Source organism: Mugil cephalus, chromosome 1, assembly GCF_022458985.1.
Source record: "Mugil cephalus isolate CIBA_MC_2020 chromosome 1, CIBA_Mcephalus_1.1, whole genome shotgun sequence".
NCBI lineage: Eukaryota > Metazoa > Chordata > Actinopteri > Mugiliformes > Mugilidae > Mugil > Mugil cephalus.
The window spans coordinates 2,206,857-2,218,391 of NC_061770.1; the positions used below are offsets into that span (position 1 = coordinate 2,206,857).

General features: G+C 39.3%; 1 protein-coding gene across 2 annotated transcripts; it reads right to left on the reverse strand.

Annotated features, from left to right (window-relative positions):
• Nucleotides 1-239: 239 nt before the first annotated feature.
• slc66a1 (solute carrier family 66 member 1) lies at nucleotides 240-10,005 on the reverse strand. Of its 2 annotated transcripts, none has more exons than XM_047585435.1 (8): nucleotides 9,855-10,005; nucleotides 7,792-7,985; nucleotides 7,576-7,705; nucleotides 7,166-7,253; nucleotides 6,720-6,868; nucleotides 6,523-6,615; nucleotides 4,416-4,601; nucleotides 240-1,133 (listed from the first exon to the last, which is right to left on the reverse strand). In XM_047585435.1, exons 2-8 carry the CDS (start codon nucleotides 7,980-7,982, stop codon nucleotides 1,044-1,046), a joined length of 927 nt encoding a protein of 308 aa, XP_047441391.1. In that variant the 5' UTR covers nucleotides 7,983-7,985; nucleotides 9,855-10,005; the 3' UTR covers nucleotides 240-1,043. The 2 variants fall into 2 exon arrangements, with proteins under 2 accessions (XP_047441391.1, XP_047441384.1); XM_047585428.1 differs by lacking the exon at nucleotides 9,855-10,005 and adding an exon at nucleotides 8,659-8,775.
• Between the last annotated feature and the right edge of the window lie 1,530 nt (nucleotides 10,006-11,535).

The window sequence follows — 11,535 nt, forward strand, 5'->3', positions numbered from 1 at the left end:
ACATGGCTGTCAAGGCCTCCCAGGAGCAGGTCAAACGCAGTCCCTGCATGGTGAGGTCAGTGAAGGCAAAAGGTCAAAGTTCAGCATCAAGGCCAAGAACGGGCTGCAAAAAGTGGGAGGTGAAGAGAGTAAACAGTTAGGGAGGGAGAGCTCCCAGGGAGGTTTTCTTCTCAAGGGGAGCAGGTCCAATAAAAATAATAAATTAGAGCAAGAAAAAAAAACATATATACAGTATGAAATAAGTGAGATATTCCAGAGAACACTTTAATCTTCACAGAACACTGACCCACCACATATATTTAACATTTCTATAGTAGAAAACTTTGCATCAAAATGTGCAAAACAACAAAGATGAAAACGTGTGAATTAAACCAAGTTGTGAGAATCTGAGTGTCTTTTATCACCAGTGCAATAAAAATTGGTCAATCTGCTCTGTAAAAAACTGAGAATAAAACAATAAGACGACAATTAAAAAGATACCTAAAATGCACAAAAAAAAAGAAATACGCAAAAAAAAAATGTGCTGATTATGGCACTGTGTGAAACCATCAATTAAAAGAGACTAAATACAACTTTTTTCATTTCCGATGAGATACATTGTTTATGTGTTGAAAACACAAATGATTTGAGTTACAGGACAAAATCCCAGGCACTGTAATGAGATCAGAGTTTGGCAACTTAAAGCCATGGGAATAAATTCAGAGGGACCTCTGTGTGGAATGATAACTCTCACTAGTCTGTACATACATTTATATCTAGAGTTCAGGTAGACAGGAAGAGTTTCTCCCCACATTTGAAAAAAAACAACAACAAAAATAACTACAAACTGTCCCTTTAAAACTTAAAATTAAAAGCACCATAAATCAGCTGAACCAAAGAACTTCACTTCATCTCTGTGCTTTCCAGAAAAATTGTAAACATTGAAGTGGAAAAGAGCACAATAAATAAAACCATAAAACTTTTTTTTTTATATCCTGATGTTGTGTTGGAGACGTGATTTGGAGGTGCTTCATTGAGTCCCACCAGTAGCAGTCACTGCTGGTTTAGTTCCCCATCAGCGGCGTTGACTCGTCTCCAGTGTCGACGTCCAGTCGGATCGGGGAGTTGCGGTATATGAGGAACTGGACTGAGATCTGACCCACAGTGTTAAGGTATAAAGTCTAAAAATATCCTGGAAAACAGACTGTTTAAAGCAGATCTACAAGTCATTTGGTGCTAGCTTTTTCAATTCCGAGTGCTTATTTGACGAAAATATGGGAAACAGCATGAATATGCTGAGCAGCAGACAATGAGTCCTTCATACAGTGGGGGAAATAAGTATTTGATCCCCTGCTGAATTTTTAAGTTTGCCCACTTCCATAGAAATGATCAGACTCTGGTTTTTATGGTTGTTTACTGGTTATGGGTATAGACAGAATATCAATCAAAAATGCATAAAAAACACACAATCTAAAAGTTATAAATTGTTATGTATTTTATTAAGGGAAATAAGTATTTGATCCCCAACAATTCACTTAGAATTCAGGCTCCTACAGATTGGCTGGTGCGCATGTGGCACACAGCTGTGCTCAGTCAACTAATTACCAATACTCCTGATCTTAACTCGTCATGTATATAAAGCACACCTGCTCTAAGAATCAGTTTCTTACATTCCAACTTCTACAGCACCATGGGCAAGACCAAAGAGCTGTCAAAAGATGTCAGGGACAAGATTGTAGACCTGCACAAGGCTGGTATAGGTTTACAAAACCATCAGCAAAAGGCTTGGTGAGAAGGTGACAACTATTGGTGCCATTATTCGCAAGTGGAAGACCCATAAAAGGACCATCAACTGTCCTCGGTCTGGAGCTCCCCGCAAAATCTCGCCTCATGGAGTGAGGATGATGATGAGAAAGGTGAGGGAGCAGCCTAAAACAACACGGCAGGAGCTTGTTAATGATCTGGAAGCAGTTGGGACCTCCGTCACCAAAAAACAGTTGGCAACACACTGCGCCGTTATGGATTGAACTCTTGCAGTGCCCGCAAGGTCCCCCTGCTCAAGAAGGCACATGTACAGGCCCGCCTTAAGTTTGCCAGTGAACATCTAAATGACTCAGAGAAGGCTTGGGAGAAAGTGCTGTGGTCTGACGAAACCAAAGTTGAGCTATTTAGCATTAACTCGACCCGCCGTGTTTGGAGGATGAAAAAACGTGAGTATGACCCAAAGAACACCATACCCACAGTTAAGCATGGAGGTGGAAACATCATGTTTTGGGGCTGTTTTTCAGCAAAGGGTACAGGGCAACTTCACCGCATTATGGGGCCAATGAATGCAGCCATGTACTGTAACATCTTGGACAAAAACCTTCTTTCCTCATCAAGAACACTGAAGATGCCTCGTGGGTGGGTTTTCCAACATGACAATGACCCAAAACATACTGCCAGGACAACAAAGGAGTGGCTCAAGAAGAAGCATATTAAGGTCATGGAGTGGCCTAGTCAGTCTCCAGACCTTAACCCGATCGAAAACCTGTGGAGGGAGCTGAAGCTCCGAGTTTCCAAGAGGCAGCCAAGAAACTTGAAGGATTTAGAGACTGTCTGTAAAGATGAATGGGCCAAAATCCCTCCTGCGCTGTGTGCAAACCTGGTGACCAACTACAAGAAACGTCTCATCGCTGTGCTTGCCAACAAAGGTTTCTCTACAAAGTACTGACTTGTGTTGTGCTTGGGGATCAAATACTTATTTCCCTTAATAAAATACATAACAATTTATAACTTTTAGATTGTGTGTTTTTTATGCATTTTCGACTGATATTCTGTCTATACCCATAACCAGTAAACAACCATAAAAACCAGAGTCTGATCATTTCTATGGAAGTGGGCAAACTTAAAAATTCAGCAGGGGATGAAATACTTATTTCCCCCACTGTATCTCCTGTACAACTGGAATCACTGAAGCAGAATAAGTTTTGTGTGAGGTAGTAGTTCTTTAGTTCAAACTAAAGTACAATATCACCTAAGGCTCATCCCGTACAGTTGTACTCTTACTCTATTTGACGGGGGCAGAAACCTGCATTTATTTATGTATTTATTTTCCCCTGTGCATTTGGAATCTGATCTGACACGTTTTGGACTTTACTTCTAAAAAAGGGAAAGGGAAATAATTTTTGTACATGTACTGTATTTCAATCCTGACTTCCTAAATAAAAATATATTTTAAAAAAATAGAACAGGACATGTGGAGTGAACTGCTGCTGTAAGAAGCTCAAAAGCCCTGAACAAACTCTGTAATCTGTAAAGAAGTAAATATAAAACCTGGGCCAGGAGTTGGTTATGTTAAAACTGGGAAGCCTGCCACCTCACCTCTTTTCTCAGTTCTCTCTATTATATTAAATCTATACAAAAACAACACACTGTAATTGTAAACAGTGAGTGTGTGTATTCTGTGCCTTATCATGTTCGGATGTAATCAACATATTAATCAGTGGAGGCTGGTGGCTACGCAGACAGCATTGATCAATATATTGGCATCATTTCCTCGTTGGAAAAGGCTGACAGCAAGGTGCTGTGCGCTGATAACATTCTAAATATAGAGAAAACTGCCTTAAACGGCCTAAACTATCTTTGGCTGCTGACACAGCAGTTCTTTGCTGGACTTCCGTGTCTCTACTCCTCTCTGTCTGGGTTTTTAAAGAGATACTGTGGTTTGGTTTCTCTTAAATTTTACTTAGGTCGCTGCAGCTACGTATTTACTATACTGATATGACAGTAGAATCAATCTTCTCACTAAACTCTGAAAAAAAGGAAATTAGAGCCACTGAGCCTTTTTTTCCCAATGAGGTGACAAGGTAATGTATATGATACACTGAGGAGTCAATAGGCAGCAATAGCAAATCTTCCCTCTGTGACCACATCTTAGGTTAATCTAAACATTTGCTAGTGCTGACTTCCAGTGACATCAGAACTGAGCAACAAGTTATACAAATTACCACATTTAGAGTAGCAAACTGATTGTGTCATTCGTCCAGTAAAAGTGCTGTTCATGCACTTTAGCAAGATAAACTCAACAACCCAGCAGCGTCGTTTAGTCTCATGCTCCAACATCGTCCATGTATTAATTAAAAGCTAAGCAGCATGCCACTTGATATGTTAGTCTACCACGTCTGTAGAGTGCAAAGAAACCAGGGAAGCTTTGCAGTCTTGCATTTTTACTGGCAGCAAACTTGCCCTGTAAGTGCTTGGACCTTTAATACTGTAGATCATGTGTCCACATACACGCACACGCACACACACACAGTAATAAGTGTCATAAGACCTAAACCCATGAACATGTTCTTTTTTTCAGCTCAGCATTATTTGAAATGCAGCACGCACACTGGATCTAGGACAGTCCTAAGGCCCAGCAGCAGCTACCAGGTTTCTCTTTTAAAGGATACAATGAGGTCCAAGGAGAGGGTCCCGAGGCTGCCGATGAGCCAGGGCAGGTGATGGACCAGGTAGCTCTTCTCACCCTGGCCACTCTCAGGGTTCTTCAGTAGGACACTCATCCCATATAAAGTGTTTCCCACAATGACAAGTGCAAAAAGGAAGTAAGACACTCCCTCAGTGGACTTCCTCTTGAACTGTAGTGAGAAATTAGACAAGAGGAGAGGAAGAGGGTAAAATAAAAATGTCCTTTAAAAAGAATGGACAATGTCTCGCACAGCTTCATCCTCTTTCCTTTAGATTGGTAGGAGATGTGCGTGCTTAAGAGGAAAAAGGAAGACTTTGCTGAATTACATTCACTTCCACTTTTTGATTGCTCAGTTCTTAGACACATTGAACGTTCCTTCTTTCACCATGATACACATTTCTTATCTTCATCTCAAGAGAAAACACAGAAGACGCTTGAGGACAGAGGTTTCACTGAGTTCATTTTCAGTCTGCACAGTTTATATTCCCACCAAATATCAAGGTATATTAACCTGGTAACAACAAAGAGGCCAGCAACCCAAGACAATAATATCCTAAGTTTCATTTCTTTCATATTATTTGACCCTAGTGTGATGTATTATTTTCCCATAACTTTACTTTTTGTTACACCCTCAGACATATGTTTATTAAAATTATTTCAAAGACAAAGTAAAAAAACTGTTCTGAACGTCGTATTTACAGTGGCTATAAAAAAGTATAAAAAAAGGATTTTTCCCCTTTTGTTGCTTTTGAAATCAGGGTGAATATAATTTGGCTTTTTTTGACAAGAATTTGCAAAAAAAAAACAATCTTCTTTCATGACAAAGTGAAAACTGATTTTTAGAAATTAATGTAAATTCATTCAAAATATATAGTGTGAAATAAATCTTTGCATAAATATTCATCCCCTTTAAAGTGACTGAGCTAACTTAACAGAGGTCCAACTAGTGGATGCCAGCAGCTGACGTGTGTCAAGTGATTGTAATATAAAAACACTTGTTTGTGGGAGGTCCAGTCTCTGCTTCATCAGTATTTCTACGACTATTCCTTCCTACTAGACAAAAGAAGACTCCAAGCAACTCAAAAAAAAGATCATTGAAAAGTATAAGTCAGGAGTCAGATTCAAGATTATTTCCAATTCACTGCACATTCCACGGAATTCAGTTAAATCCATCATTAAGAAATGGAAGGAGTATGGAACTTGTTTAAATCTGCCTAAAGCTGTCTGCCCTAACAAACTGACTGACTGGGCAAGAAGAAGGGTGGTGAGGGAGGACGACAAGACACTTACAACCTCTTTGAAAGAGTTAAACGCTTCAGTGGCTCAGATGGGACAGACTGTACATACAACAACTGAGGTCAGGTCCTTCACCAGTCGAAGTCGTACGGGAGAGTGGCAAACACAAAGCCACTGTTGAAAATGGCTCATATGAAATCTCTCCTGGAATCTGCCCAAAGGCACGTGGGAGACACAAAGGTCAACTGGAAAAAGGTTCTTGGGTCTGTTCAGACAAAAATTTAGCTTTTTGGCCATTAGACTAGACCCTATGTTTGACAACCACCAAACACACCATCTCCAAGGTGGTAGTGACTAAGTCTGCTAGAGAACTACGACTTGGGAGAAGATTTATTTTCCAGCATAACAACAACCCCAAGCACTAAAAGCAACAAAGAAATGGTTCATCAAGGTGAATGTTCTGGAGTGGACAAGTCAAAGCTCCGATCTCAATCCAAAATTTGTGGCTGGACTTCAAAAGAGATGTTCACACCAGATCCCCGGGCAACCTGACAGAGCTTGAACTGTTTTGCAAGGAAGAATGGAGAAAAACTGCAGTGCTGTAATTGTAGCCAAAGGTGTATCTACTAAACACTGACCTGAAGGGAGGTGAATATCATCAGTCATTTACTTTAACTTGAATATTTTGAATTCATTGACATTATTTTGTAAAAGTCTGGTTACAGTTTAATATTCTCCACTAGTTTTTTGTCAAATATATTGACCACAATTTCATGTAGAAAAGCAACAAATAGGTGGACATATTATGTGACAGTATTATCTATTACCATATGGATCCCCTTTGTCATACTTACATTAGTGTACATCTGTGGAAGTCTGGAAGAAAGGTAGAGCACTGACGACACTGACCCGATGGAGAAACCAATAATCTCTTTAGGGGTAAAAGCCTGAAGTGACAAAAGAACAGATGTAACGTTAGAGTAAGAAAACAATAAACAGACAGACTTCCTTCAGATCAATAACAGATCAATAACAAATCAACCAGACTCACCTTGATATCATCAGAGGTGGCGAGCAACGAGCGACTTCTGAACCCTGAAGAAATTGTTTCCTGCTGGGTATTGACGCCGGGGAGGTGGGCCAAGCTTGTGGTGAAGCCCAGGATGCAGACTACACCCACCACATGCAAAACTCTCCTTCCTGGTGAAGAGACAACACTTAGCTTCAACATCAATACACCGAAAGATACCTCCTCACATCCCACCAGGCAAAGGTTACCATGTCAAATGTCACCAATAAGGGGATAAACACTACAGCAATAGGAACCATGTGATGACGTCTTTTACTGAGAACAGACATTATCCTGTTCCTTTGACCTGACTAGAGTTGAATCAACAAGGAACCATACTGAATACATTTAAAGAACTCCCTGCACAAGGCGAGACTTTTTGTTCTAATAGAGAGAATAAAAAAATAAAACAAACCAGAAGCACTCACTTTCAGAAATTTTGTTTCGTAACTTGTAGTACGTGTACATGCCCAGCATCACCAAGTCAGCCAAAACATAATAAATTGCTGTGTATGTCTGGATGACAAGGAAAGAGAGACACATGGATTAATGAAAATTTTGATTTTCTTCACACAAACCAAGTTGTTGTCATGTCTTTATAGGTAGATAAAAGTGATGAATAAGAACCTGAATAGTCAATCATTCCTTGATCAAGGAACAACCATCAATTAGCTGCTAACAGCTTTAATAGACTTTAAGATAACATCAGGATCTCACAAGTACTTATCAAAATGTAGCATTGATCTTCACATCTTGCAGGCCAAACCATAAAGCTAAGAAACACACAAAGACTAACAGAATAATTAATTTCTAGCAATCATCATATCCATTTAGTCACCTGGAGAGGAAGCTGATCTGCCAAGAAGGAGCCCACCAGATTGCAGGAGTCCCCTCCCAACCACAGCAGCAGAAACCAAATAGACAGGGCGCTGTCCATATTCCCTGTTTTACATGAACTGTAGTACTGCCTGCAATTAGAAAGAACTCACACAATTGTACGTGCAATTTGAGCAAAATAGCTTTTCCTTTAAGAGGCACAAACACAAACACTTACGGAAGTGAAGACACCATGAAGCAGAGGATGGACAGTAGGCCTAGGTAAACACTGGCCATGTCCCTCGCATCCTGAGCACATTCCCCAAGCCCGTCCCAGACCCATTTAGACCCATTAGGACACAAAGAAGTGAAATTTTCTTCACTGGTCAAGCCAACCGTAGCGTGAGTGAGGACTCCATCCGTCCACATGTTCTGCACAAGAAAAAAATATGTAAATATTCACTAACGTCAGAATACACTGCATCCTCTTCCCTTTCATCTAGATCCTTCCTGTCTCTACCTGGCCAGCCTCTAACAGATGTATCCCCTTATATGAGCTGGTTCTGCTCAAGGTTTCTTTCTGCTGAAAGGGCAATGCGAAGTGTCTTGAGTCTGTTTTTAGTAGAAAAACGTTTTTGATGCAATATAAAAACCAAGCTGGATTGAATCATTACACTACATCTTGTCACTATATCACCAGCTTCCAAGAGTTTCCAGACATTCCCCATTTAAAAACAGGAATATAAATAATAATATATATAAATATAAAATAATCACATCTAAATCAGAGCTCTTAAAATACCTACGGTAAAAGGTTGTTGACATCATAAACCTATCACGTGATAGAAACATCATGTTTGCTCTACATCCTGCTGTTGTTTCGATGATTAGATCAAGATAGCAGTGACAAAATGTGTCATTACATTCATACATCGCACAAAACCGGGAATCTTGTTGAGCAGAAAATGACCCAAACGACTCGTTAGCTATTGAGTAACGACAGCTACAGTATATCTGGCCGCTGGATCCCGTATTTAACTTAGCTCATACGCGTAAAACGTCAATAAATCACCTGCGGAAATAAATAATGAAAAATAGCATCTACCTGTGAGTCCATCGCAGAAAAACAACCTCTCAGAGACCGAGGATATAGTACAAACAAGGTGACAAACTGGTAAACAAAAAAACTAGAGCTGTGCCCCGATGACTGTCGGCACTTTGATAGCGATTGGTTGTTTCTCGCCAACGTCATCAGAATGCGCATTAAGGGCCTTCAAAATAAAGGTTTATGCGTACCTTTCATCAATGCATCAATTTATTAAGACTTACATTAATAAATCAAATTTTAAAAATCTACTTTATACATTGTGTAGATAATTAATTAATATTTTAGACATTTACATTGTATCAAAATTTCAAGAGCAGAGTTGGAAATCATTATTCATAGATCAGGATATACTTTATAACAAACAGAACATTCTAAGGGGGTAGAGTACAATTGTCGAACATTTATTAAGACTGTGAAACAAGCTACTGGTATTCTTCTCATGTCCGCAGAAGAGGAGCGACTCGGCGATGCTCCCACATTTCACATACTCTCATCACATATCAGCAAGCCTTGTTAAACCGGATTATTTCTCCCCACTTGCTAATTCACTTATTAGTCCTGAGCCGTCATTAGTACTACGGCCTCTGCATTCTTCAAGCCGACTTTGCATTTTAGTATGCAGCCGTGAGAAAATAAAGTGCCAGAAGGCCTACATCTACTCGAGTAATGTACGAGAACAGCATTTTGATTTTCTTTTAATGTTACACACTATAGCAATATATTTTAGGGGGAGATGCTCCACCTTTTACTTTAGAAGTTGTTATTAGTTACTTTAAGCAAGTTAACACATACAGCATCATAATATAATGGTTATAAATAAATGTGAACCGTTACACAGTAATTTAAGACAATGAAGAGTATAATAAATCTGCTCCATGTCAGTAAACAACAGCCGCATTTGAGTACTGTTTACAACAGCATAACAATAAAACACTGGAAGAATAGGTGAATAGGTATTTTTACTGATGATACATTATTTTACTTAAGTCCATTACATAATTTAACCTGAATGTTTATACAAATAATCTGTGTTAACTTTGTGGCAGTTTGCAAGTCTGCAGACCGGCAACTGTTGCTGTCACAATAAAACAAAGTTGGTCTCGAAAATGTTTGACAATACAATTCTCACTTTGTGCGACAGGCACATGTTTGTGACATTATTAGAGGAAAGGATGTCAAACAGAAAAACCTACCTGGAAAAGGGCGATTCAAGCCGACGTTAGGCGTTAAACGAAGAGGAAAAGATAGGAATTGACATGCTAGTTCCGAATTTCTGAAGTGATGTAATATAAAAAAGTGTAAGCTGATGCTTAGTCAGACTGACGACTCAGCACCTCTCTCTACTTCCTCACAGCTCGTGCGGTGTATTTTCAGTTCAGAGGTCACGTGATTCTCGTGGCCGGCCTCACCTTTGGACGTTGAGAAGCAGAAGCAGAAGAAAGAAGAGAGAATTGAGAATTGCTTTTAACCCAGGGGTGTCAAACAGATTTTAGTTTGGGGGTCACATACAGTCCAGTTTAAACTCAAGTTAAATTCAAAGGGAAACCCTTTCTTATAATACTTCTAACATTTTTTCTATCCAGTTAAATTAAGGTCATCTATACTATAGACATAAAAAATATGGATGATGGTTGCTAGACTTGTAGATAAAACTCAGGCTTTATTTATTCCCTGTACAGTAGCGAATAATTACAGGTAACTGGCCAAAAGAAAGTCACCACCTGGATTGAACTATGGAAGCCTCCTATGATACTGCATGAGGGGGTTATCCTTCAGCTGGCAACAAGTTATTTAACCTGAACTGATGCAATGAGTAGCTTCTCATCTCTTGAGAACAACCAAGTGGAAAGACACATCCAGTGGTCGTGGAAAAGATGTTGGGCTGTTGACAAGGGTCAAATCATTGTGCAGTGAAACCATCTAAGAGGACTGAAGCAGCAGTGCTATGATCTGGGGTCGACTACCTGAATGTACTCAATGACCAGGTTATTCAATCAATGGATTTTTCTTCCTTCTCTAATGACACAGCCATATCCAAGGATGACAATGTCAGGATTCATGGGGTTCAAATAGTGAAAGAGTGGTTCAGGGAGCATGAGACATCATTTTCACACATGGATGGCCACCAGAGTCCAGACCTTAATACCTTGAGAATGTTTGGGATGTGCTGGAGAAGGCTTTGAGCAGTGGTCAGACTCTCCCATCAATGCAAGATCTATGTGAGAAATTAATGCAATATTTTGAAAGTGTGCTTTTTTTACGCTAACAGCTTGGAGGTTTACGCATTTGTTGTTAATACAGGCAATGCCTCAATGCAAGATTGATATAATTTGACTTTTTTTGGGCATGAATACAAAAAAATATTTTTATTCTCTATATTATATTATATTCTTTATTGTCAAAAATTCAAATTTCTACAAATGAATGTCAGTTTAAAAAATATGATGTAGTGATTTATTTACTGGCTGCAATGACCAAGCTATATCGCATTTCCTCCCCCTTTTATTTATAGAAATACGTTACTGCTACCTGTGTCATACAAACGTGCACATTTGGAAATTCCACTCTTCTTTCTGGAGCAAAAGTGCTCAAGCTCTGTCAAAGTTGCATAGGGGATGAATTTGAAGAGGCCTTTTCAAGTTCAGCCACAAATTCTCTACTGGATTGAAGGGTGACTCGACTCGATCACATGCCTTTAAACCATGTCTGTATAGGCCCGCGGACTGTCACAGGAAAAGGGATACTATTTTTACACAATAAAAAGAATTATATCAATGTGAATGAAAAAATGTTGTTTCTTGAAATTAACAACAATTATGCACATAATGAAATACCATCAAGGATATTTGAGAACATGTTTTTGTGTGTGTAGTT